The sequence below is a fragment of the Strix aluco genome, chromosome Z, assembly GCF_031877795.1.
Source record: "Strix aluco isolate bStrAlu1 chromosome Z, bStrAlu1.hap1, whole genome shotgun sequence".
Lineage (NCBI taxonomy): Eukaryota > Metazoa > Chordata > Aves > Strigiformes > Strigidae > Strix > Strix aluco.
In genome coordinates, this window is record NC_133971.1 from 70,199,874 (window position 1) to 70,227,206 (window position 27,333).

The window sequence follows — 27,333 nt, forward strand, 5'->3', positions numbered from 1 at the left end:
ACCAAGGTTTTGCCTTTTCTTGCTCTTGGAGTTGGTGTAGATGATGTTTTCCTTCTGGCACATGCATTTAGCGAAACAGGGCAGAATAAAAGAATTCCATTCGAGGTAATGACAAAATGGGGGTTTGTGGGAAGATAAAACAAAAGACTTCATATAGGAAAAGAGAACTGTATCCAGTATTAATTAGTAGTGATTTGAAAAACCCAGTTTTTTTCTCAATAGCTATTCCTAGGATCTGGAAATTCTTTCTTCTGTCAAAATAGGAAGTGGCAATGTGTTTGGTCTAGAATGTTTTGGAATGTTCACATTCTTTTTGTCTTTTTTTTTAATAGTGTCTTAGATTTATTTTATCTAGCAATTTTAATTTAGAGCTGTCACATAAAGGCTAATTTACATCATCCAAATTCTGCCCAAAATTTCAGCAAAAGTTGATGTAAATTTAGGAACAAACTCAAAATACATGTCTGACAATTAAATGATAGAATGCTTTTAAATGGAAGAACACAAAAGAGGTGAAAAGAAAGAGAAGGAAGACAGCTTAGAAAACAAACATTTATTTTTATTTGTATCAACCTTTACTTATTTGTTACAGCTTTAAATTTCAGTTATTTTGTATATTTTTCTCTGTTTTCTGATGTTTATAATTGACCATGACATTTCAAAGTGTAACATATTAATGTTATGAAATCTAAGGTGTTGTCACTTTTATGATCCTCTCCTTTTATTGACCTTTTTACCCTCAGTCCAAAGTTTAATATCCAAAGTACAAACGATTTAAAAGCAATGTATATATATGCCCATTCTGTTTTGTACAAGTAATGTCTTTCATGTACTCTCTCCATCTGGTTTGGAATGCAGGCATTACAACCTCACTACTATAACCTCCGTATGCTTCAAAATAGTCTGTTGGGTTGGGAAAGGGTCATGTGTTTTCTTGATTTCTCTGCGGTTTTTGTGTGTGGTGCATGCGTTTTGGGTTGTTTTTTGTTTTGTTACATACTTCTTCAAGATGTGTTGCTATGTTATGCCCCTGTGCTCCTCATACATGCTTATTTTGTTTGCAAAATGAGAACACCAAGTGATTCCACTGGTAGAAGATACATCCTACTTAATTACAGATGTATTTGATATAATGTCAGTACCCATTTAGTTTTGTGTTCTGAAGCTAGAATCAGCTTTGATAATGTTTTCTACACTCAAAAAATACGCAATTAATGTGTCATCTGCTTCTCTCCTGAACAGTATACTTAGTATATTGTTTGTTCTCCCATACTCTCAAATGCACACTTGTATTTAGAATTTCATTGTAATATTTTTTCACTGTTACCTTGTTATATCTGTAGGATGACCCCTTCGTTTGCAGGACATGAGCTTATTCACTTGACTTTTAAGATACATCATTTGTTTTGCAGGACAGAACAGGTGAATGTTTGAAGCGAACAGGAGCAAGTGTAGCCCTTACATCTATCAGCAATGTTACTGCTTTCTTTATGGCTGCCTTAATCCCTATTCCTGCTTTACGAGCATTTTCACTCCAAGTAAGTTTACATGCTATTTTATTAGCTCTTACGCATGGTCCCATCACAGAAGGCCAGTGATGATACTGATTAGTGTTAGTGTTAAAGTCTGTGTTCAGTGCTGCTGCAGGTATGTGATCACTGTTTACCATAGATCTGGGTAATATCAACTTCTGTCTGCCCTTGATTCTGCTCCTCCCATTTCTCATGCCTGGAGTCTCACATCCTGTTAGCAGGTGAAAGAATACCCTGCCCCATCACAGCTGGGTTGAGTGCAAAAACCAAGATATATGCAACTAAACAGAAACAAGTCTCTAGAAAGATTGGCATTTTTCAGTCAACTACTGTAGTGTGTAACATTCCTCAGTAGGAATTTAATCCTTTCATTCACATTTGTCCAATTTGCTGCTCTTAAAAACTATAACCAATGTCCAGTGACAGCAGCGAATATGGATTTAACATATTGATTTTTACTGCAGTGGTTTGTACTGCCTTACTCCCAATGTAATTTTAGCAAACTTGGAGAAAACTTCAAGAATTTTACATTCCAACTGTTTTGAAGGAAAATGTCAATATTATGTGCTGAACCATGTATTGTTCACTCTCCCCTTGTCTCTTTGTCTTCTTGTATTTGTTTGTGATAATATTCCTTCAGGAATATGAAATATTAAGGATGCCAGAAAGAGATTTCTTCTAAAAGGAAGGGTTCTTTGAAGAAAGTTTTGAGAGTTTCTCCCCTGCACAAGCAATTGATAGCACTGTCTGACCTTGGTGCAGAGCAGGCAAACTGTACTTTTTCAGTAGTTAGTTTTCTTCTGCTGTAGCCTGGTTCATTCTCCTTGAACCCTTGGCTACCCACAGGAAGTAAGGGCTACAATTTTTCTTAACACATGTGGCAAATACTGCTGTTTTCAGGGATTTAAGTTTGCCTGCATTAAACTGTAAAATGGTAAACTGTTTGCAATTGCAGTTATATTACCAATAAGCATTAATAATTTGTTTACCATTTCCTTCTCAATAGGCAATTTGGTAGTGAATAATAGAGAAAGTCAAGGCCTCATTGGTTTTTTGCATTGTTAAGCAGATGTCTGTGGCAACTAAATCCTGAATGGTTAGCAGTATTTAGCTCTGCTGATTTGCAAAAACCTAGATGTATTTTCTTACAGGTGATGTGACAGTGAATTGTTTTATTTTGTGGCAAAGACCAGTGTCAGTGTGTAAAATATTTTTGAAAGTGCATCACTTCTTCTACTGGAGGAAGTTATTTATGTCTCTTAAAGCTGTGGCCCAATTTCAAACATTCAATGTATATCTTAAGCAGCTGACAGCATACTGGAGATCTTCACTGGGAATCAGGAGAAGGCTTGTTTTGTCAGGCTTTGTGGTACCTGTGCTTTACAGAAGTTACTTCAGCCTAGATCCATCTCCTAAGAAGTACTAAAAGAGATGGGCCATTTTGTCCTAATTGCACTGCTAAGCTGTTGAGTGGAGCCACCAAAATTGATTCTTTCTTACCTGATAAATTTTGCTTAGCCTTGCTCTGTTCTCTTCACGTGAGCACATGATAGGTTGCCTTTGGAACATATGTGGAGACAACAGCTGTAACTGTTACTGTAACATGAGTGTAAGTTAAATATACCATTCCTGAAGTCTTTTAGTTTTGCCTGCTGCCATGCGGTAGACTGAGTCACTGAAATTTCAGAAAATGAAGTCTGCATAGCAAAATGACAAACAAAAAGTTTCCAGCGAGATTTCAACATATTCATGTATGAACATGTTGATATTATTCAGAATGAAAACATCATGATCAAAGTCCTTTTTAAGGCAGTGATTAATGTGGAATCTATGTGTAGGAACGTTTGGGTGTCCAGAAATTAATGTCTGAGTTGCTCAATCTTTTCTCATATGCATCTGTAATTTGTCCTTGCTTGCACATTGTAACCCTTTATATGTATATAAGAGATGGAAAAACATGCAAAAAAAGGGCAGTTGGAGACCTGCAATGAGGATTTATTGATGCTAGAGGAGTGTATATCACTGATACGTATATAAGTTAGGAACCACTAAAATGTCATCCATTGTTTTTAGAAAAGAACATCTATTACTTGCTTTGCCTAGCTTCACCAGGTAAAATCAAAATCAGGTGATACATTCATTACAGCATTCAGAATTAGATAACCATGGCAGATTTTGTTGGGTGGTCTGTATTTATATATGGATTACTTTATTTACAGTCTTCTTCCTCCCTCTCTCTATTTCTCAGGCTTGTTTAAACAAGAAGTCCTTGCTGTCTTTGATGGCTTCCTAGCAAGACTTAGAAAGCAATGAAATACTGCATTTACTTTTCTCAGATGCTGCCATCTTCTCATCTAGATAGTGAATTTTTAACAGATGGGCTTAAAAAAAGGATTGCTCTTGACCTTGTTTTGCTCTTCATTCATTTCTCTTAAGACATTGCAAGATAATTGTCAAAGTTTCCATAACTTTTGAGGCCCGTATCTGTAAAGTAACCCAGCTGCTGAGGGAGAATAAATGGTTTCCTGCATCTGCAAGCCCAGCTTTTACTTAGAAACTCACGTTTTGCATATCAATGCTTTCTTCTTTCTCAGCTTCTGTTCTGCCAGCTAAAGCAGTTCATTGATACCTCTGAGTTGTTCATTTACTTTATGGAACTCAAACACTGCAATTCTGATGCTGTCTAAGGAGTTTGCTAGGGTTGGCTCTTGCTGAGTTTAAAAAAATGGAAATCAGTCCTTTTGAAAGTGAGATTTTAAAAATCAATTCCATTATGCAGATAGGGACTGGTTTAGCTTTTTCACCATTTTAATGTTTTTCATTTGTTGAGCTTATTAGCCCCTTATTTAAGCATTTTTAGGGCTTTGAGACGCTGAACATGTCCCAAATGCTCAGTCACAAGAATCACCTGTAAGACTGCTCAGGGCTTTGAAGGAGTAGGTCCTGAGTTTTCAAATGTGTTTCATTTCTTAAAATGGTGGTGGAGGAGGAGGTTATCAGAGAAATCCACTGAAAGTTTTTGGAAATTTGCAGTAGGAGTGTCTTAAACATAGCCCTTTGTTTTGAGTATACATGAAGTAAGGCAAGGCAGAGTGTCACTACTGCTGGGCTGAATTTCCTCAGACGGACTATTCGGACACCATTAGGAAATAAATTCTGCTCAGGAAAGTACAGCTTCACAAAAATTCATCTAACTCTTCTTGCTTACACCAGAAACTTCCTCCCCTAACAGCAGAGGAGTGGTTGTGGATTCACTAGTAAGTAGGGGTGGAACTTTTCCCATTAAGTCTTAGCAGTAACTTTTTCCCTCACTGTAAGAATGACAAGTTTTTTTCCTAAATGTAAAAGTGTACTACCAGGTGGTGGTGGTGAGTTTGTGGCGAGAAAGAATCTAAGTTTCTAAGCTCATTCAATTGTCTTACTCTGCTGAAGTGGTTTGTCCCCCTCCTTTTACCCATGTCATTTACCTTTCCCTGCTCCTGACACAAGAATTTAACAAGCAAAATTAAAGCCTAAGGGAAAAGGTGGGGGCGGGGGGGGAAGAGGGGGATCTGAGTCTGTAGCTGTCAGAGGGAGTTGCAGATAGGCAGCAGTTAGGGTGGAAGTTTCCCTGACAGACCTCCTCGTCTGTTCATCACCTCTGGCTATGCAGCACACCCGTTCTCCTTGGGTGGGCTGCCAGGAATGGCACATAGCGGCACATAGCAGCACATACCTTCAGCGGGGCCCCAGCCTACCAGCCTGGCTTGCGTCTCCCCTTGCTGCCTCCACAGCACAGACTGCTGTTCTTCTGTCTGTTAACAGTTGCAGCAGCAATAACATTTTTAGGCTGTGCATTATGAAAAGATGCAAAAAGCAAAGTATGTTTCTCGGGAGGTGATCAACAGTTTTTTTTCTGATTAATGGAGTATTTTTACTACTCTCTGATCTCATTTCACTGAATGCTTTCATTTTACACCCTTGAGTAGGCCCCATTTTATCCCTTCTAGGACTAATCTTACCTTTGTTGATTTCTCCAGGAAATGGTCTGAGACCCTTTCATCTCCCATTTGACCATTCATCTGTGAAGGGGTGAGAAAAGATGCCCTGTCCCCCAAAATCCTAAGCATGCTGTCAGCTTGGGTGCTGCTAACACGTTGCCTGTACTGGCAAGCTCTGCTACCACAGTCTTTTGTTGGTGCTTTTCCAATCAGTGTAATTGTTACAGGTTGTGGGTATTGCCACGGTCACATCTGTCATACATTCCCATTCCCAGCCACCAGATGTCTAAATGGTATTGGGAAGGGAAGAGGTGGCTGATGCATCAGCTCAGAGATTGAGTCACCCCTCAACAGTTCTTTTCCTTCCCTCTCCTTATCAAGTCACAGGGTGTTTCCTTGATGGGACAACAAATTAGAATTGATATAAGAACAGTATTTTCTGTATTTGTGAAAACAGAAAACTATTACATCCTTGAAATGCTGGGGAAGTGGCTGAAGGAGAGACAGTGTGCAATATATAGAAAGTGTGGTGTTAAGCTCTAGGAATCTATGTGAGTACAAACCAGAACAGAGAGGATTGTTTAAAAGTATTTTACTTGCAGGGTTATTACATCAACACTGGAATGGCACAATGGAAAATCTAGTTGTTCTAAAAAGAGATGCCGTATTAACAGGCAGATTTACTGTGTTGTTGGATTAGTTTTGATACTTCTTTAAAAAATCAAATGTGAATATAACTAATGGCATCTCTACCATACACTTAAAGATTAGTTTTCAGGTTTAGTGGCATTTGAGGTTTAAGGATACTGGGGTCTACAAAGAGAACTGATAAGGCATGAAGTATTTGAAGTTTATGGAGCTGGAACAGAGGACTTCTGTTAGTTTTTCAGCTGTGCTGGGAGGAGTAAGAATTACTGAATCAGGCCTCAGCTGTTTTTTCCAAATCTCAATAAATCTTAGCTGATCCTTGATAGAAGATCTTGGTTAGACACAACTAACTATTCATGTTATATGGGTGATTCAACCTTCTCTGGTTTAGCAGCAATAAAGAAAGCAGTTGTATGAACTAGGTCCAACAAACACCTTGTTTGCAACAGCAGTCATTTGTTTTTCTGACAGATTCAATTAATTCTAGAGAGGATCAAAAGGAAATAACTTAATTTTAAAGTCTTGACTATGACCTTACATACCTTTCTGTGTGGATATTTATAAATCACTAAATAGTCATTGGATCTTTTCTCTCAAAGATGGCTAAATTCTAATTTCCTTTAAGTACTAGGTAAATTCTGTTTTAGTAGTTATGTCTACAGACAACCAGTAGGACCAAACTCTTACTTCAAGCAGGCTGGAGATAACAAAAGAGAAACACCAATAAAAACCACTTCTGTATACAATATATTTATGACTGAAATGACTAGAAAATACTTACATAACTAGTTGGTTCTGTCATTCTCAGAAAAGTAAAACCAGTATCTAGGCTTTTTATGATACTCTGACAGCTTCTGAACCCTAAATATCATTCAGTAAGTTAGTACTTTGATTTTCACAGATAAAGAGACACAAAAATGAGATTTGCATTGTTTAGGCAATTTATATTACTTGTTTGACATATAAGTCAAAAATTTTTAAAACATGGATTTTGGATATCACATCTTTTGAGCTGCCAGTTTGAGGTCTGATTTTTCAAGATCAAAAGCAGCCGTTTGTTTATTTTGGAAATAAATTTTTGTAGCCCAACTTCTGTTCTTTTTTTATGACTTTCTTAACCCAAGCAGTTGTTACTTCAGAAGTTACAGGTGGAGGCACTTGATAGTTTGTATGATTTCCTTAACATGAAACTAGGGTACTATTGAGATAGCTGCTGCTTATCTAATGGGTGAAATAGAAGAATTTCAGGGAGTTTTTTTACCTGTTGATGACTCAACCATATTTTTCCCAGTGTCTCTCCTACTCTTACAACTATCTTCCAGTCCCATCTGTGTCCAGGCTTTGTGATGACTAGTGCTCTTAACAATTCTGCATTACAAATAAATGCTATTAATAATAATGATAGATGCTGCACCACATGTTTATGGAGATTCTCTGGGAATCTCTGTGTGGGAAAGGATTTGAAGTACGGTTTGAAAGGGGGTGGGCGGGGAGGTTGGTTTTTTTCATTACGTAATGTTCGCTTTGCAAATTCAAGTATTCTTGTTCCAATCTAAGATGTATTCTTGTTCCAATTTAAGACTCATTTTGGTAGACTGGCTCATTAATCAAGTTCTGTTAAACACAAGCATATTAATATGTAAATTTACTTTGTGGTTTTGGATTAATTTTGATTCTCCTTTAAAAATAATCCCTGATAAACACAAAATGTTACTCTTTTTGTCTAGACTTTTAAGTAAGTACATCAAGTGCATAATACTTTACTAAATAGAATAGTTTTATTAAAATCCACTTAAACCTTTATTTTATTTCTGATTGAATAATGTGGTTTAATGTTACTGTGATGCTTAAATTACTTCAGATCCCTTAAATGTGAAAACTTCAGTTCTAGTTCCAGGTTTGTTTTTGTTTCCATACTTCTACTGTGAGACTCTAAATATGGCAGAATCTCATGCAATGGTATTATTTATTGTTGACCCTGTTTTTCCACTTAAAAAATCATTGCCACATCTCCAGACACAGATTTATTAAAATAATATGAAGTTTATTATTAAAGTAAATTAACTACAGTGGGCCCACCCTAATGAAATGGGAGTGTAAAAGTATATCTCCCAGTTTCCTCACACAAAAGCTTGAAAGCATCTCATGGGTTGACATGATAAATGGATGAAGGGATAAGTTTTATGTGTTGTAAAGCTGATGCCCTACATGAAGCTTAGTAACGACATCACTTCTGCTATGATTGATGTCTAGGCAGCAGTTGTGGTCGTATTCAACTTCGCTATGGTTCTGCTGATTTTTCCTGCTATCCTGAGCATGGACCTTTATCGTCGGGAAGACAGGAGACTGGATATATTCTGTTGTTTTACAAGGTGAGAATGTGTGATAGATTGATGTGTGAAGTGTGTCCTTTTTGGGGTCACCATTCCTTGTCAGGAGTGGGAATTTTCACTGCAGCGGGATCAATATGTTATTGTTATGATTTCATTGCTAGTTACTGATTTATATTTGCTACCTTGGTTTTTACCTGACTGAGGGGAAAAGTTAAAATAGGTCAGTCTGTCTGTCTGTCTGTCTCTTTGTCTCTCTCTCACACACACAGACACAGACTTTTCGCTTCATTCATATGTATGTTCATTTTGAGTATTGTTGTTGAAGACAACTTCTTGAAAGCAGATAAAAGAGCCATGCTTTTGGAATATCTTCAAGTATTTTTATGTTATGGGGTACTGCAGTGTCCAGTGCTAGTATTAGGTAGTCTTGGAGTCCTGTACATAACTCGGGGTACTGACAAGCCTTACTTAGAATTAATCACTGTGTGCTAATTTTTATGCTTTTTATGCCTTTAAACTTAAAATACATAATGTATGAACTGTAAAATGACTTCCCCTTAACCAAGTTTTTCATAAGACTATGAGGAATGCAGGATTATCAGTACCATTACAGGATAATGTATGATAAAGTTTCTGTTATGACTGCAAAGGTAATTTGGAATGGTAATAGTGCCATGCCAAAGAGTGCATACACAGACTCTTGCCTGATACACAGCCAGGTCTGAGCACAGTGGTTCTAGGAGCAGTCTGCTGTCATCAATTAAGCATGTTTTCTACCTTAGTTTTTGGTTTTGCCCACAATGAGGAGGATCAGCTACATTTCTACACGTGCACTCTTACTGTCATGACCAGCATGTGGGGAACCCACCTTGTGTAATCTTAGCCTTTTACACCCACCCAGGAGCTGACATAGTTTGACATTTTAAGTTTGATGTCAAGGAGGGGAAAGCCCTTTCCTAAATTTGCTTTTGAGGGAGTGATTAAAACAGGGAGCTGATCCCAAGCCAGGACTCCTTTCTGTTTCTGATTCAGTCATAGTTTCAGTGGATGGCCTAATGTGCTTAAATTTTGGCACCCTGATTCTCAGAAATACAGTGCAGTTGGACCTTCCATTTATTCCATTTATTAGAATTCGGGTCCATTTACATATAAAGAAAGGCAGTTGAGAGCTTGCTTTTTTTTAGGTAGGCAACGTTCTGAATTCTTGGTTTTGTAGGATTTGTCTACTTGGTGAAAAATCTCTGATACTGTTCTCTATCATCAGTTTGTCATTTCTCATGTACCGGAAGAGGTTTGTCTCTAGTAATTTATTGTTTTTTAAATAAACAAGTATCTGTTAAGGTCTTGCATAGACTATAATAAAGGGAATGCATCAATTACTTCTGTAATTTTGTCTCTTCATGTTGCACATCCTTCCTAGGAATTAATCCTTGCATATGTTTACTTAGTTTTTAAAACATTCAGTCAGTGTATGGCAAGTGGTTTCAACCTGCCTCCCAAAAGTCTGAGATCTTATCCAGAAGGCCCAAATATTATTTAACAGTTACTTTAATAGTTCTAAACAGAAGAACTCAGTATGTCATGTGTTTACATTTTGATCTAAATAGCTTAATTCTCAGCATGGGCACATAGATGCAAACTCACACACATATTGTGCGTTTAGACTGCGTGCAACTACCTGAGTATTGATCCGATTAGCATGTGTAATCGATGGAGTGGTGTGGGTAGATGTCAGTGTCTTCAGACAGATGCTGGTTCCTTCTTTCCTGAGCACAAGAAAAGTGCATGTATTCTCAGAGGCCTGCACTTGGAACCATGTCTGAGAAGTGTTTCCTAAAGGTGCACAATAAAATTTACATCAAAGCATTACACTTAATTAACATAAACCATCTAATAGTAGTGGGAGCAGTCTCAGATGGAAACAGGTTATCCTATCTCTTTTAATTAAAATAAAGATATATCTAAATGCAAACGGATGTTTTTCTCTTACAGTCCATGTGTCACTAGAGTGATTCAGATTGAGCCTCAAGCATATGCAGAAAATGACAATACTTGCTACAGTCCTCCACCTCCATACAGCAGTCACAGTTTTGCACATGAAACTCAGATTACAATGCAGTCTACAGTGCAGTTGCGCACAGAATACGATCCTCATACGCAGGTGTACTACACCACAGCAGAGCCTCGCTCAGAAATATCTGTGCAACCAGTGACAGTGACGCAAGATAATCTTAGCTGCCAGAGCCCAGAAAGCACAAGCTCGACGAGGGATTTGCTTTCCCAATTCTCAGACTCCAGTATGCATTGCCTTGAGCCACCCTGTACGAAGTGGACACTCTCATCTTTTGCAGAAAAGCATTATGCTCCATTCCTCCTAAAACCAAAAGCTAAGGTAATCCAGGAACTGTTTACCTCTTTTTCAAAAATAGACTTCTGCCCAGTAATAAAATTATCATGTCAGTGGTATTAAATATAAGGATTAAGTAGAATTCTTATTGAATAACAACTTAATCATTTTATAGCTAATTTCATACTTTAAAAGTTTTATCTAGCGAGTGCTGTAGAGACATACTTTTCAAATACAAGTTATGAGTGAGGGTTTTGGTGACTTTCAGTAACATAAGCTTGTGAATAGTGAAAGTAAAGCCACTTTTAAACTTTATTATAGTAAAATTTCTCATCCATGATGCAGAGCCCCTTCAATAAAACAAAAATTAGCTTAGTCTTGTGGCATGTGTGTGTATGGAAAAAAAACAAAGAAGAAATAAAAGCTTTTAAGTAGACTGATGGGTGTTAATTTTGGACCTGGCTTTGTAGTGTGCCATTATGAATTGTTATTTTCTTTAGAAACCTAAAACCAAATGCATTTCCATTTTCTGTTCCAGGTTGTGGTTATTTTTCTTTTTCTGGGTTTACTTGGGCTCAGCCTTTATGGAACTACCCGAGTGAGAGATGGACTAGATCTCACAGACATTGTACCACGGGAAACACGAGAATATGACTTTATTGCTGCACAGTTCAAGTACTTTTCGTTCTACAACATGTATATTGTGACACAGAAAACAGACTACCCAAATGTCCAGCACTTACTTTATGAACTTCACAGAAGTTTCAGCAACGTGACATATGTTTTGTTGGAAGAGGGTAGGCAGCTTCCCAAAATGTGGTTGCACTACTTTCGAGACTGGCTGCAAGGTAAGAGAGAGTTGCATGAAATTTTCTTAATTCTACAGTAGTGACCACTTGTTCATGCTAGTAATGCTTCCCTCTTTGAAAACAGTCACACAGTTAAAGACTATGAGCAGGAGGGAGAATGTGTAGGTGCTGATCCGAACTCACATGTTGACTCGCAGTTTCTCCCAACAGGTCACTTAAATTCTTTGTGGCTAAGTTTATTCCCTAGTAAGACAGCTTTGAAGCATTTAAGAGATTATATCCATGAGAGACCATCTCATGCCAATAATTTCTAAGCAGCTAATGAGGAATTCTGCTTTATAATTAATGGCCAAATATGACCCACTGTCTTGGGAAAATAAATGTTTTCTGAGTGTTTTGAGATCATTAAATAAAAAGTCCCTGTTTGGCGATGTATTTTGGCACAGGCTTAACTGTCAGCATGAGTGATCGCTTCAGCTGGGACTGCTGGCATGAAGAAAATTCAGTGTGGCTTACATGTTTTATTGAATTGGGAACTTACTATACATTCTAGATTTCCAGTCAAGTATCCTCACTCTTTCTGTGGTGCTGCTTTTTCTGTGCTTACCTGTAATGGGACAGGGGAAGACGAGAGAAGGCATGGCCTTTCAGATACTATGATGATAATTATATTGAAGTCAGCTTATTAAAGATACTATAATTACACATATTGAGACAAATAACTGTTCTGTATTTAAAATAAATAGTACTGTCACATCTCAGCAAATTTAACAGCAAATATTATCTGCCCAGGAGTACTTCTGTCCTACCTCTGTCTTTCTGTTGGGAGAATCTCCAGGAAACTTTTGCCAATAGAAAAATAAACTGTGCTGACCTAGTGGGACTGTAAATTTTAACCTTAACTGCTTACAGATGACCAGTGCAGCCAATGATTCTTAGACAACATGTAGGTAACTAACAGTATTTGGGGTATTTTACTTCTTCTGAAAATATGTCGGGCAACATTAGGAAAGTGGGTGCATCTAAGTGATGTATTTAAACAAAATGATCAAGTTTCCCCTGTGTTTAATGCACTGATAAAACATGCAAAGCTGTGTTTCAGCTGTTAGCTTTGGGTTTTTTTTAATGTTTTTTAATTGGATCCATTCATTACAGGCTACTTACTGGAAGTTTTACTTAAAATAATTTGCTCACATAAGCATGTTGAGCTGTAAGGGAAGGTATTACTGGCAGGAAGAAAATTCAACATAGCTTTTAGATGTTTTGCTGGATTGGAACCTTACTATACTTTCTAGATTTCTAAGCAAGCATCTTTCTACATGCTTTTCTAAATTCTCTTGTACCTCTGCTGTTTATTTTATTTCTTTTGTGGGTATTTTCTGTTGTTGTTCCAAAACAGTAGGGAAAAAATGTGTCTGGTGTCCCCCCTTCCACCCCACCCCCAAACATGGGAGGGAGATGGAAATCTGAGATCATGTTCAGGATCTTTACATATTAGCGCTGAGCCTCAGCACAGTCTGCCAACAATAAAGTCAGGAAGAGTTGGGTCTGCTCCTTTCCTGGCTTCTCAAGAGTGAAATGCTGGAGGCTAGCCCACTTGGTGTTGCTCTCAGGGGTGCTCGTATTCCCATTGCCCCTCTCTCAGGCCCACCACGTTCCTTCCCACACCTCTTCCACTTTGGATGCCTATGTGTCCTCTTGTAATCACCTCCTTGTGCTAAGGACTGTTTGTGTGGCCCTGGAACAATGCCAGGGGCCTTCATGTCTCCTTCTCTGTGCTGTATGTCCATGCTCGTATGTGACATTTCCAGATCTGCTCTTCTCTTAGGGGTGTTCCTGTTCTCATTGCGCATAGCTTCATTTCCCCTTCCAGTCCACATTAGTTTGCCTGTCCTTCCTCCTTGTCCTCTGCTTTTCTTCCACTAGAGGAGCTGTGAATATTCCTGGTACCCTGGGTGTACAGACAGGGTGCATTGAGCAAAAGCGTTACGCTGGTCAGGGAGACTTCTGTGGTGGTTCAAGTGGGTGTGCCAGCGCTGTGACGGAAGACAGCTTGCAAATTAATCATGATTATTACTAATTAGCATTTAGGTCTGTGTCCTTATCCCTCCTCCCCATCTTCCCCAAGAGGGGCATAATTAATACAAACCAGCTGCTTTGTAGAGGGCTGTCTTCACAGAGTGTGATACTGCATTCACAAAGCTGTAAAGAAGGATACTGAGATGTATCAGTAGAAAGAAGTTATGTTTTAAAATGGTACAGGGCATTGGTGTAACAGGGGGGAACTAAACTGTTATACTAAAAGCTGCCACACTTGTCATAGTTAGGGAGTTATCTCAAGGTGAAGACAGTAATAATACCTGATTGTTACCAACTGGGGCTGATGCTGAGGTAATAAAGGGGAAGGAAGATGAAAGCAGAATTTACAAACAAGGTACAGTTTTAGGCTGGATTCAGGAAGGAACCTCATGCTGGAGGAGCGGATAATCGAGTTGGGACAACTTTGAACTTCACAGCTAATTCCTGCCTGGGTATTGATGGCCCTCTGACATGCACAGATTCGTCTGGCAGAGTGAGGGAAACAACAACAAAAACATTTTTTATCAAGAAGGCATCATTGGTCTTAGCTGTACATTTCTCCTCATTTACTAGCAGTAGAGTGCCTTCAACCTAATGCACTTCTTTTTTCAGACATTCCCTTGTATTTTGCTTTCTGGTATCATCTCGTTAGCATGCTTTCTGTTACTGAAAATGCAACAGAAGAACTAACACTAATCATTCATTGAAACTGGAAATGTTAACATTATTTTTATAAGTGGCTGAATGTAAATGAGGTAGCTTGAATTCCCTGATGGCTTGTAATTAGGCTTGTTTTTGCAAAGGGTAATCTTATCTGGTGTTTCATGGTGCGAGCTGTTCACATGAGTCAGTAGGAATTCTCTCCTTACCCCCACTCCTGCTTCCCACATAATTTTGGAGGATTTCACTTTCTCCTGAAGAACTAAGCAAAAGTGACTGCTGATATGAAAAAAAAAAATCCCATATATAAGTTTTTTTAAATTCCCTTTATTTTTATAATTTTTCTGCAGAAAGAGGTCAACAAGTTACTTTTATCCTTCTGCCCAGAAACATTTAATTAATCCCATTTATAAAACATTAAATGTCTCCTAAAATCATTGGTATGAACAGTTAGTAATGGAAGTACTATTTGCTTTGAAAGCAGCAACTCTAGTTTCAAAGTGTTGGGAAATTTTAATTACTGAAATTCTGAAATTCTTTAGAAATTAACCACAACTCATAGGGTTTTCTTGGTGTTCTTTCTGCAGACTTTCAGTTTCAGCAAGGTTAATGATAAAATAACCCAGAGTGTAAAGTAATTAAGCCAGCTGAGAAATAAAAGATATAAAAGGGAGCAGGGTTTGAGGGATGACCAAACTTGTGAGAACGGGGGAGATGCAAGAGAGCTGAGTTTTTCACCCACTGCAGTAACGTTAAATGTGCATGCCCTTTTTCGACTTACCTTGCAACCACAAATTGGTAATGTCACATGCCAATGGATATATTTGTTATTGTGTGTCTGTGGAGCCCCCTGACAGGGTTGGATGTTAGTCTGAAAGCTCTGCCCCCACATGCTGTCTAACATAGCAATTTATGTGCTCCTCCTGCTGAAGGGAGCCATTTTTACTGTAAGTTAAGCTGTTCTTTGGTGGCCTCCTTTCCCATGAGCTTTTTAGACAGCCTCCTCTTAAATTCCAAAGTTGTCTTTCACATGACTGGTAGGATAGCACAAACGCTCTCACCTAGGGGTGAGAGAGCTGCTTTTTGGCACAGGAGGGATGGATTGGTATTTTTGCACATCGTAAGCAATGTTTTACCCTCTCCAGGGGCACCAGCAAATGATGCTTTTTTAAAGGGGGCCTCAAAGTCCTTTGGTTATGCCAGAAAACCTGATGGCAAATTGTCCTTCTCCTGGGCAGGTGCTGGAGGGCTGCATGTGGAGATCTGGCAGGCTTCTTTCATTGATGGCTTTGTGAGTGGGTGTGATTTGTCAGAACAACATGGGAGGGAGTTTTCTGAGGGAAAGGTGATTAGTTTGTAAATGGGAACAGGTACTCTGGCCCGGAAGCAGTGTCGACTGGGTGCATTTTCTCTTCCAGCGCTCTTATCTCCATATAGCTTTAGCTACCTACCCAATCTGTAATGACGGTTTTCATTATGTCTCCTCAGCACAGCTGTGAGGTGGGTTGGTGATTTCCTCCACCACCACTCCTCCTTCCCTGGCCTTTTCCTTCCCTTCCCTGGACATGCGGTTTGTCATCTGCTTGCACAGAGCCTCCTTGTACTGGGCTGTGGCTTCCTGTACTAAATCTGATCCAAATTTGTGCTGTGAGGTATTCCCTCCCCCTTGAAGGGTGGCAAGGAGGAAAATAACAGTTGAGAGTGAATAGGTGTTGGCTGTGATCTTTACATGTGCTGGCAGCAGATCCCACAACTTGTATTAGCTGCACAAGTTGAACAGATGGAACAAATTGACAAAATCGTGTTCACTCACGCTGTGCTCGAGGAGCAGCTGAGTTGCTGTTTGAAGTTGAAAGTTTGAGTGTGTTTTTTTTTCCTCTTGTAGTGGAATTTCTGGTTATATCGTAGAAGCTATTGCCTCAGTGCTCTGCAGTAGCCCAAAACAGTTAATGAGAGCGATGTGTGTCCTCCTCTGTGGCTTAGTGCACTTGGCCAGGGTTTTGGTGAGGCAGAGGGGAGTATGGAGAGTGTTTCCCTTCTGGATAATGGACTAAAGTGCCTCCTCTGGTTCAAAGTCCATGGTAGACAGTAACGTTGGATCAGGGCTGAACTCAGCCCTTTTCTGTTCTGGCACCATCCAAGTCAGGGCAAGACTTCAGCTTTGTTTTGAGGAGGGTGTGTATGAAAGAGGTGATAAATGCAAATATGCTTATGGAGTTTTGAATTTTATGATTCTGTAATTGTGGTTCATGAAGAAAACCACTTTTTAGTTTAGATGGGCCTAACTGTTCCCCATATACTTCTCCAGGCAGAGTGCTAGGTTGCTCTGAACGGCTCTAAGAAGGATGTGGGACCAGAGGGTCCTAATCCCATCTAAGATCTCCTCTTTGCCTTGAGGGGAAAATGGTTTACACCAGTGGACGTTGCATCTGCAGCTTGCTAGCTCAACTTCGCTGGTCTGCACAATGTGGGAAGACTCTTAAGGCTTCCCACTTGCACTTTCCTGCTTCCCCTTCCTTTCTTTGGGCAAAATACTGGACATGCAACTGGTACTTTTACCTTCCCACATACTGACAGTGAATGAGAAGCCCCAAATTTAGGAGGCAGAAGATGGGTAATTTTCTTCCTGATTCTGCTATGAAAAAGAGTCATTATTCTTTCTTCCTACTGAAATTTATTTCTAAGATTGATTGCTTACCTGATTGTTCTGTCTTCCCCTTGCCTCCCTTTACTCTTCAGGACTTCAGAACGCATTTGACAGCGACTGGGAAACTGGGAAGATCACTTACAACAATTATAAAAATGGATCTGATGATGCTGTTTTGGCTTACAAACTCTTGGTACAAACAGGCAATCGAGCAAAACCCATTGACATCAGCCAGGTACTGTATCACAGTCCATATACAGGAAGACACTAGTCATCAGGAGTAGGGGAAGATGCAAAGAGCATGTTGTAGTCCCTTTTTTTTCATCTTGATGAATTGAATGCCTGAGTTACACCTTACTACATGGCATCACTGACTTTGCTGAAGCCACTTGTTAGCTGCAGTCTGGCCTGTGCTGCAAAGTGTTCAAAATCAACACTGTGAATACCTGCTCTTGATTATTACTGGTTGGCGTGTGTACAGTGCTTCTCCTGTGTCAGATACACTCAGTTTCCACTGAAATTGTTGTGAAGAATGCTTTGCTGCATCCATAGGTAGATGGAGTCTGGTCCTGTGCCAGACAGAGCCAAGGTTAGCGTTATTGGCCTAAGTGGCATTGTTTGTGATCTGAATCAGATTGCCTTATAGGGTTGACCTCTGCTCAGCTTTCTGCTGTGGCTTTGAATCTAGCATTTGCAATTACTTGGTTACTTCCTACCAATTTATGCAAAACATAACATTTAAAAAAAGTTGTTGGTGAATGGTAGTGGAAGGGGACTGAAATCATTACATGCTGTATCATATTCTTGTACAATCATCTCTAAATACAGCTAACCTGTTGTAGAACTCAGAATGGCAGTTGTTTGAGCTGCCTAAATAAAATATGTCTGAGGTTCTTTTACAAGGTTGTCACAGCATATGACTGCATTTGGTGTAGCCATAGGTAAGTGGAAATACATTAGGTTTGACTCTTTACACTAAAATTAGATTTCAAACCTCTAAGAAGAAATTCTGCAATAACCTAATTTCTCTTCTAGAGTCATCATTGACTTGCTGTGCTTTCAGGCAGAAAAATAGTCTTTTTAATGACCTTCTTGGCAGATCTGCTTATTGTCTTTTTTTTCTGGCATTAAAGGTGGCAGGTTTACAGAGTACATTGTTCAAGCTATGGTGTGTAAAACACACTGCTGTTTAGCAACATGCAGCATGCTGTTGGGTTTGAATGAAGCTTCAGCTATGAATTAAGCAAAGAAAGGGAAGTTGAAGAGAAAACCTTCAGTGAGATTTTGTTTAGCAGAGTGTACCAGGTACACCGTAGAACAAATGCGATTGGACTGCAGCTGCTGATATAATTTCCTGTGCCTGGGAGGGAGAAAAGTGCGGTGCACCCACAGGGGCTGAGCGCTGTACTGTGCAGTTCCAGAGACAGCTTGAAGACATACAGTTGTTGCATATCCTGTGGACTAATTGAATCCAGATCCTTGGAATCCAGCTTTTTTTTTTAAACTGCTGTCACTGTTGTTTTTCATTTCATTAAAAAGACCTGAAACTGGAGCTGAGCCAGAATTTTAAATAAAGAAAACAAAAAACCCCAGTAATACTTTTCACCCACAGAGTCCTCTGTCAGATCTCTAGCTGTGCAGGATTTGGCTACAGAACCCTAGAAGTGTACCACTGCTGTTTACCCCACAGATGCATTTGCCCACAGTGACCCAAATAACACAGGGCACTCATCTGCTTTCGTGATGCTGGGCATTTTCTGAATACGTAGGTCATAGGAGGCAAGTGTTAGCAAAATTTATACAGATGTTGTTTTATTTTTATAGCTCTCCTCCATTTACTGGGTGGCATTTCCTTCAGTGTTAACAACAGAGGTTAACTGCACACAGACGTGTATAGGGACTCTTGCCAGGTTTTCTTACCCTGTCTTTAAATATGTTTCTCCAACTTGGTTGTTTTTCACTCTTGGCTGCAGGCTTTCAGAATTTGGATTTAATTGGTTCAGTCTATTCTAGAACCATCTGCTGATTTAGTGGTTATTGTAAATATTATATGAGTACTAATTTATAAATAACCACTTTCTACTGACACTGTAGTGTTTTAGATTTTTTTTTTTCGTTGCCAAAAAATAGTTTACTGATAAGTCACTTCAAGTGAAGATTCATACTCTTTTGCTTTTCCCTTCCTATATGTGTGTTGCATCTCCAGGCCATTTGTTGGAAGTTTTACAGCAAGAGCCCCAAAAGCAAAACTCGTTCTGAAACACTTCTAATTTTTTCCATTTTTGCAGTTGACTAAACAGCGTCTGGTGGATGCGGATGGAATCATTAACCCAAATGCTTTCTACATCTACCTGACAGCCTGGGTCAGCAATGACCCTGTGGCCTATGCTGCCTCACAAGCCAACATCCGGCCTCACCGCCCGGAGTGGGTCCATGACAAAGCAGACTATATGCCAGAAACAAGGCTAAGAAGTAAGTAGCATTTCATCTCAATGTCTTACAGTTTACCTAAGTGCCCCCACTCCTTCCTTCAAGAACCAGTAACTCTGTAGTTGGCTGATGCTGCACAGGGCTCAGAAGTGTAAACAGGACAATAGTGTTACTCTGCCTTAGGAGACCCATGCACTACTGCAAATGTGGCACCACTGCAGGGCTTTATCGTTTCGAAAAATTAGTTTTATAACAGTTCAAAGCTCTAAAAACTTCCAGTAAGCATTGCTTTTTAGTGTCACCTGATAGTTCTGTCTGGGAGAAACAGAATCACACAGAATCACAGAATCATCTAGGTTGGAAAGGACCTTGAAGATCATCCAGTCCAACTGTTAACCTGGCACTGACATTTCCCAACTACACCATATCCCTAAGCGCTATGTCGACACAGACGCCTGGAGATGGCATGAAATTCCTGCCTATGTCATTCTGAAATTCCATCACTGAGATTATATCATGTTTATCTTCAATTCTTAGTACCTAAGGGATTTTTATCAAGTTAGCTCATATGCTAAGCTACCAACACTGGTATGGTACAAGAGCTGCTTAGGTAGGGGAGCAGTCCCATTCCATGCCATTCACTGTCTTCTGAGCACCAATGCCAATTGGCATTGCTTTGCTTCACTTTTCAATTTATTGAGAGGATTGCTAGTTGGACACCAGTGGGGAAGGGCATGTAGGGAAGGACTGGTGTGCTTGGAAATGTGATTGGGTAACCAGCTAGCCATGCTTCAGTGTATCTGAACCCTAGAGCTTTGTGGCAGTCAGCCAAGTCTTGTCTTAATGAAAATTTATAGTTGAGATTATAATAGGGCAAATCATGTTTAGCAAGTCAACTGAATGACCCTGCAGGGTCTGGAACACACAACGGCAATAACAAAATGCTTGTTGTGCAAGTTTTTTTTTCTTGTCATACAGTAGACTTAGCATTACGCTCAATAAGAAGTATGGAGAGTGTTGGTTTGTCACATTATTAAAGGATAAAAAGTTATGGATTTCCTCAGTAAACCACTACTTTTATACAAATGACTGGCAAAAAAAGTAATATCAGTAACGAACATGGATTTCTGAATCTGACTTTAAAAATGGTCAGTGGAAATCTTAAAAACCAACCAGCCTGATTGAGCATAATTCTCCTCTAGTTTTGTGTCAGTGGACCTCAATTAATCTTAGGGAAATGACCTTTGATTTCAAAGGAGCTGCACTGGTGTAAAAGAAGAGTATTTGGATAAAATGTTTAGGGTAATGTGATCTTCTACTTTATATTGTAGTTAGGGATTTTTGGCCAGGTATTCAGTAAGAATCATTGTAACACTGATGAAGATTGAATACATGTATTGAAATGTATCTGTTAAATTACATAAAATTGTTTAGGGACTTATGTAGACTGTGTTCATCCCATTGCACTGCATGACAAAATGTAATAATCTCCTGTACTGCTTCAGCTTTCAATTTATTGGGGAATTTTTAAAATGTCACTTGTTTCAAAGAAGCAAAATTTAAATTCAACGCCTTTAAATATTATGCTGTGGAGAGCAAAGTGTTTTGTTAATCACGGTCTCTCTGTGTATCTTCTTCCTTCCAAACACACGTTTTAACACTGTTACCCTTTTCCTAGTTCCAGCAGCTGAGCCCATAGAATATGCTCAGTTTCCTTTCTACCTCAATGGATTGCGTGAAACTTCTGACTTTGTGGAGGCTATCGAGAAAGTGAGAGCTATCTGTAGTAACTACAGTAGCCTGGGGATCGCCAGCTACCCAAACGGTTACCCGTTTCTGTTTTGGGAGCAGTACATTGGGCTTCGTCACTGGCTCCTCTTATCCATTAGCGTGGTTTTGGCTTGCACGTTTCTGGTGTGTGCCCTCTTCCTCCTAAACCCCTGGACGGCTGGGATCATTGTAAGTTTATTATAAGGGTCTTTGTTGAAGTCAAATTCCTTTCAGCATAGCTCTTGCTGTAGTCGGGAAGGTTTTGTTTATGTCTGGGCCTCTGGTGGAGTATGTATATTGCATCATTCATTATATATTTATTCAACTTGAGGGGGTAGGGTTCATGCTAAAGGTACAAACCTTAATAACCTTAATCCTTTGGCCACCTTTTTTGCAGCTTTAAAGGTTTCTTAGAAAGGTACATAAACTTTTGCCCTTGCTCAGATGCACACTAGCATGAAAAATAAAGACACAGAGGAAAATTAAGAGCTTTTTAAAATACTACAGTTATTTCTAATTATTTATTCCTTCTCCCCTTTTATCAGACATAGTTATTTTTCAAGCCAGCACCTTGTGACTATCTTGACCGTAAATTTTCCCACTGATTTCTGAATGCAGTCTTTCTGGAAAAACTGAAATGGTTATGTTGTATGGTATACACTGTGGAAAGAGTGTAACTGAGCTATTGAGAAGAAAGAGACATAAAATTATAAACTGAAGAAAATACTCCTCCATGCTTTCTGCAAGGCTCCATAAGCCTCTCAGTAAACATTCAAGTTAAATTGAATGATAATGTTCCTGTGTTTAAATTCCATAAACTATCGTATGGTTTATAAAATGCCAAAAGTAGAAAAGTGTAAAACAGTTACTAGTTTTTGTAATGTACGTTTATACGACAGGTATGTTAAAAGGTAAATGTTTAGTCTAGAATATTTTTCATAGCACTTAATCAAGCAATTTATGTTATTACTCTTGATTCATTAGCTTATAAAATCATTTATTGTAGTGCATACTTTTTTCCCTTGGAAAAGGCATTTATTTTCAGAGTCCACCATTGCTTTTATGTCTATCTTTTTTTCCTGCTTGGCTTTAGCAACTTTTAAAGTTGGTTCTACAGGTTTCCTCCCCTCCCTTTTCCTCAATTTTTTTTACAAGGTAGATGAAAGAAAAATAAAAGCTTTCCCTTAGATTTAACTGTTTGCTTTGTCTGTGTCAATCCCTCCAAGTATCTTAAAAGCTCAGAGCCCCTCTGTAACCTGAAACGCATCAGCTGATTATGGCATTCACTTTCTTCTGGGCTTTAAACCTATTCAAATGTCATTCTCACTCACATTTGCAGTTCTACAAAAAGAATTCTACTACAGGTAGTTGAAAGTTACTTCTTCTGGAAGGATTGTCCAAGAAACAGGTGAAAAAGAAAAAATGTATGTTTGAGGGGGCATCCATGATAAGGAAGAATAAATTGTTTTTCAGATCACTGATAAATTGTAACCAATACAAAATTGATGCTTGGACCGTTAACCGGTTCTCAGGAGTGTAATTTAAACTGGCTCCTTAGCAAGTCATTGCCATTGAGCACAACAAAACAAGGAAAAGCAGCTTGTCTTTGGGAATATAGGATGGCTTTGAGGAGTATGGTTTATAGTCACCATGTTGTTTTGAAATACCTTTCTCTTCATTTGTCTGGAATGTACGAAGTTACTAACAGCTGTTTGAAATCATCTAGGTGGTCGTGCTGGCTCTGATGACTGTGGAGCTGTTTGGCATGATGGGTCTAATTGGAATAAAGCTGAGTGCAGTGCCTGTGGTTATCCTGATTGCTTCTGTTGGCATTGGTGTGGAATTCACTGTTCATGTTGCTTTGGTACGTAAAATCAGGAAGCATTTTCAAAATACTTTAAAATGATGGCAATGTTAGGATCACAAATCAGTGACATGTCTCTTAGAAGAAAATTGGTCACAAACAGTTTTGTACGTATTTCAGTTTGTCTTGATAGAACAGAGTTGATCTTGATGAGATAGTTCTTCACTATTGAGTCAGTCTCCCAGGAGATAAGAGGCGATACATTACCTATGATAACTAGTTGTCTGAGTGATGCAAATACACAGACAAAGCAGAACTCTTAATGTACCTTACTTCCGTCCAGACTCTTCTGGTTCTTGTCTACAGCCTCACTGTTGCCTCAGTGCAATGTAGCTGTTTGTTCCCTCTTGCATGTAGATTCTGTATCTCGTGAAAGAGAAGGCTTTAAAGGAGATTTTTCAAAACCACATATAGTGTCATTTGATCTCTCTGAACCACTAAAATTTGAATGTATTTGGACTCATTTTCCACTTGAAAAATCTGCACCACCCATCAGCTATTAATAGTGGGCACAACCACAGAGTCTGTAGGAAAATAGTTTTGCAGTGTAATGAAGAGGAGCAGAGGGGGGAAAAAGTATGTTTTATGTAAGGATACTCAACATTTTCAAGATTAAGTGTCCAAATCTAGAGTGCACCTCCTCACCCAGCTTAGCTAACCTGATGTGCAAAAATGTGTAGGAATGACAAGTGCGCTTGCAAGGGGGCAGTTTTGCTTGTTCAAGATATACAGAACTCATCTTGCTTTATTTGATGACAAATAATAAAGCGCTATTTCTCTGTGTTCACATTTGACAGTGTCAGCACTGATCCTTTCCAACATTCTGCACACTCATCTTAAGTCGTCTTCCTATAAGGCTATTCTAATCAATATTTCAGAATAGTTTAAGGATATCATTGTCTTCATGGATTTGAATTTTACTATATTAAAAAGTAGGAAAGGATGAGTATATATATTTAAGATAATTTCAGGGAGGAGGTGCTTGTAGTCTACCATAACCTCTAATATATTAGTACTGTAGCAATCTAAAAAGAATTGAAGGGAGGGGGCTAGAAAGTGGTGGTGACGTTGGATGGGAATGCATCAGCCCTTCTAGACTCAAAAGGAGCACTGGTAGGCTGCTGAGAGGATCTGGTGACAGTGAAAAAGAGAGAAGGTACTAATGGGGATCTTAGCACACTGGAAATGGCCAAAACCTCAGAACGCTTTGTAGATGATGTACAGAGTTGGGGCACATAAAGTGGCAGGATGGAAAGAATAAGAAATTCATAGGGGAAGTAGGGTAGGGTTACAGAGGAGCAATTGGATCCCTGAAGTCTTTTTTCCCCTACTGCTATCAATAGGCTTTAGGAGGTAAACCTGTTTGCTGGGACTTGCAATAGTTTGGGAATTGTCAGAAACTAATGGTGTACAAGAGAAAGAAAGAAATGACAGATTCTTAGAATTGAAGATTTAAAACAGGAAAACTGTAATAAAAAAGGACAAAACAGTTGTTTCTGAATGGGAGAAAACTAACCTAATTTACAGGAGAGAGAGAGAGAGAGATGTAAATACAAGTCACCTGTGGCTGAAGGTAAAATGCCAAGCAAACTGAAAATTGCATTTTTTTCCACATTGACTAGTAGACCTCAAATGATAGCAGCAGTCCTGACCTTCACAGAACTTCCTTCATATAAAGAGTCAAACCACTGTTGCATAAACAAAAAAGGCAATGCCGGCACTGTTGATACAGAACTTAATTGAACTCGATTAAGAGTGATTCGATTAAGAGTCCACTTGTGGCTCAGTTCTCTGCTATCACCTGTGAATTGTGACCTCAGTTTTTTTAATTCTGCAAATAAATTCTGAATCAATAGTAGACTCTTGTATTATGCATCCTTTAATTACACACATATACATATGTTTATATAACTTGTTAATATGCTTGTGGGTCAGATCCCATAGCTCCCATTCATGTGAGTCCTCTCATTGACAGCTGCCTTTGCACTGAGGGGTATTCTTTATGCATTTATGTATATACGAATGTAAAATGTCCTGGATACTAGTTTTCCACAGACCACTTTTAATCCAATACTAGAGATTAATAATACATGGTTTGGCTACCTACGGAAGTGAGGGTTGGGGATCTCACTCTACATGTACCCATTTTTGGTCTGCTTGTCCCACCAAGTAACTTTTAATGTGTTGACTGATTTGACCCCGGATTTGTCAGATAAGTGAAAATAGAGAAGAGAGACTGAAATTCCAGGACCAAGAAGAAGATAGCTGCTTGAGCTCATATCTTAATAGGCAGTAGAGAATTTCCGTTATAAATCACAGGAATAAGATCAACCAGGTTCTTGTCTTCTTAAACCCTTAAGTCATACACAAACAAGACAAATTCATACGAAACAACAGCATTTGAGTGTTGTTGATACAGCTTGTTCACTAAGGAGTTGGAGGGAGAAAGACATTTCACTAGTCACTGCTGCTCAGGCACCACTGTGTTCAGTGCTATTCCACGGGCTATTTTATATGTATAGGCCTGCTAGGTTTGAAGTAGTAGAAGTTGAAAAAACAGTTTGAATGAAATAAAAGTGTTAAAAAAAGTTGTGGAAGCCATGGCCCCACGAGAGTGAGAGGAGTACCCCTGTAATTTTGACACTTGTATCTTTGTAGATAGAAATAAGCAAAACTGGAAACAAAAGCCTACTGATGCAAGCAGGCATTGTTTCCAGAATTATTACTATGGCTTGATTCTGTAATTGGTGCTTGCTCTGGTCATGTGACATCATCAGCAGCTATCTGGTATGACTGCAGAAACAGGCCTTCTCTTGAAGGTTAGCCAGCTGTAGAGATACTTTCACAAACCATAGTTTGAAGTAATTAACTGGCGAAAAACTGTGCATACTATGGAGAGGCTGTTTGGAAGGTTGTATGCATCTGTCTAATGAAATGGATTTCATTGTTTTACAGGCATTTTTAACTGCCATAGGAGACAGGAACCATAGGGCTGTCCTTGCATTGGAACACATGTTTGCACCAGTGCTGGATGGGGCTGTGTCCACTCTGCTTGGAGTGTTAATGCTCGCAGGATCAGAGTTTGATTTTATTGTCAGGTAAAGCATTTGTGTGAGTCTTGACTTTCTTTTAAAATAAAAATAAGCATGCTTTTAATTTTTAGTCACTTCAGCATATCTGTCATTTTATTACTGTGCATGGTGTGTCAAGCGTGCTTACCTCATGATCCTGCTTTCCCTCTGTTTACTTACTCCTTGTTACATGCTAGACATCGTAGTGTTTCCGTTGCTGGTATTAAAATCTGTTTCCAGGAAAATCTGATGCCCAGCATGAGAGAACACAAAAATGGGCCTCTTTAGCAAGGTTAGCTAATTCTGGGTTTGAGTCAGTTCAAAGCATCTAGTATTGTCCAGTATTAGCTAAGTTTGACCTTTAACCTTTAGGTCCTCCAGACTTCTTTTATGCACAACAATTTGCGTGCGAAGGACACGTGAACCTACAAACATGATGCAAGTGTGCTGCAAGTTTCTCTCTCCGGGCCTTCTCCTATCATTATGTGAGGTTTACAGCGATATATAATAGGTCCTGTTTGGGAGCCCTGTTTGGAAGCTTGGGAATCATAAGTTTGAACACAGAACTTCATATTAAAATTTTGTAAAGCAAAGTCTGAAGGCCCTTCTGTTTAGAACTCCAGGCAGACTGTTTCTTGTGAATTTAATTAAGAATGAATTTGTCAGCTATGAGAGGAAGGCAAATTTTTCGTTGAGGGGAATTTGAGAAGTGCAATGAAACAGATCCTATTCTATTCCAAACAACCTGTGGAGCGCTGCAAAATGGCTAATCTTAGAAGTAACACAGGTTCTTTGTGGCAAACTACAGCATGAAAAAAAAAAAACAAACCCTAAAATGGAACTGAGGTAGAACTGGGCCAAAAAAATGCTCTTAAAGATGACTTAACTACTTAGGTAAGCTGGATAGATGACCAGACTTAGCTGACATCCATTTGACAACAAGAACAACAAAATGTCAGAGGCAGGAACTGAGAGGATGGCTGCTAAATCTCATCAGGATTTTTTGTTTATGTATGTAAGAGATCTGAAGAAAGCAGGCAGTTTGCAGTTAGACCTCATGAAACCTACATGAGTATTTTTACTATGCAGGTATTGCACGTCCTGAAATAGAATTTGTATTTTTTTCCCAAGTCAGTATTTTTTACTTTATTTTATTGCTATTG

At 39.0% G+C, this 27,333-nt stretch overlaps 1 protein-coding gene across 4 annotated transcripts in view; it reads left to right on the top strand.

Moving 5' to 3' along the window:
• Positions 1-27,333, top strand: part of PTCH1 (patched 1) — a 74,284-nt gene that overhangs the window by 37,016 nt on the left and 9,935 nt on the right. For all 4 annotated transcript variants that reach the window (XR_012621521.1, XM_074811698.1, XM_074811697.1 and 1 more), the window contains 10 exons: positions 7-105; positions 1,413-1,538; positions 8,414-8,532; positions 10,486-10,885; positions 11,379-11,688; positions 17,128-17,270; positions 19,324-19,507; positions 21,144-21,424; positions 22,962-23,099; positions 26,055-26,197. Coding sequence is in view for 3 of the 4 variants with exons in the window: in XM_074811698.1 (XP_074667799.1) it covers positions 7-105; positions 1,413-1,538; positions 8,414-8,532; positions 10,486-10,885; positions 11,379-11,688; positions 17,128-17,270; positions 19,324-19,507; positions 21,144-21,424; positions 22,962-23,099; positions 26,055-26,197 (1,943 nt within the window). In the remaining variant the exon portion in view is untranslated. The remainder of the gene's footprint in view (positions 1-6; positions 106-1,412; positions 1,539-8,413; positions 8,533-10,485; positions 10,886-11,378; positions 11,689-17,127; positions 17,271-19,323; positions 19,508-21,143; positions 21,425-22,961; positions 23,100-26,054; positions 26,198-27,333) is intronic.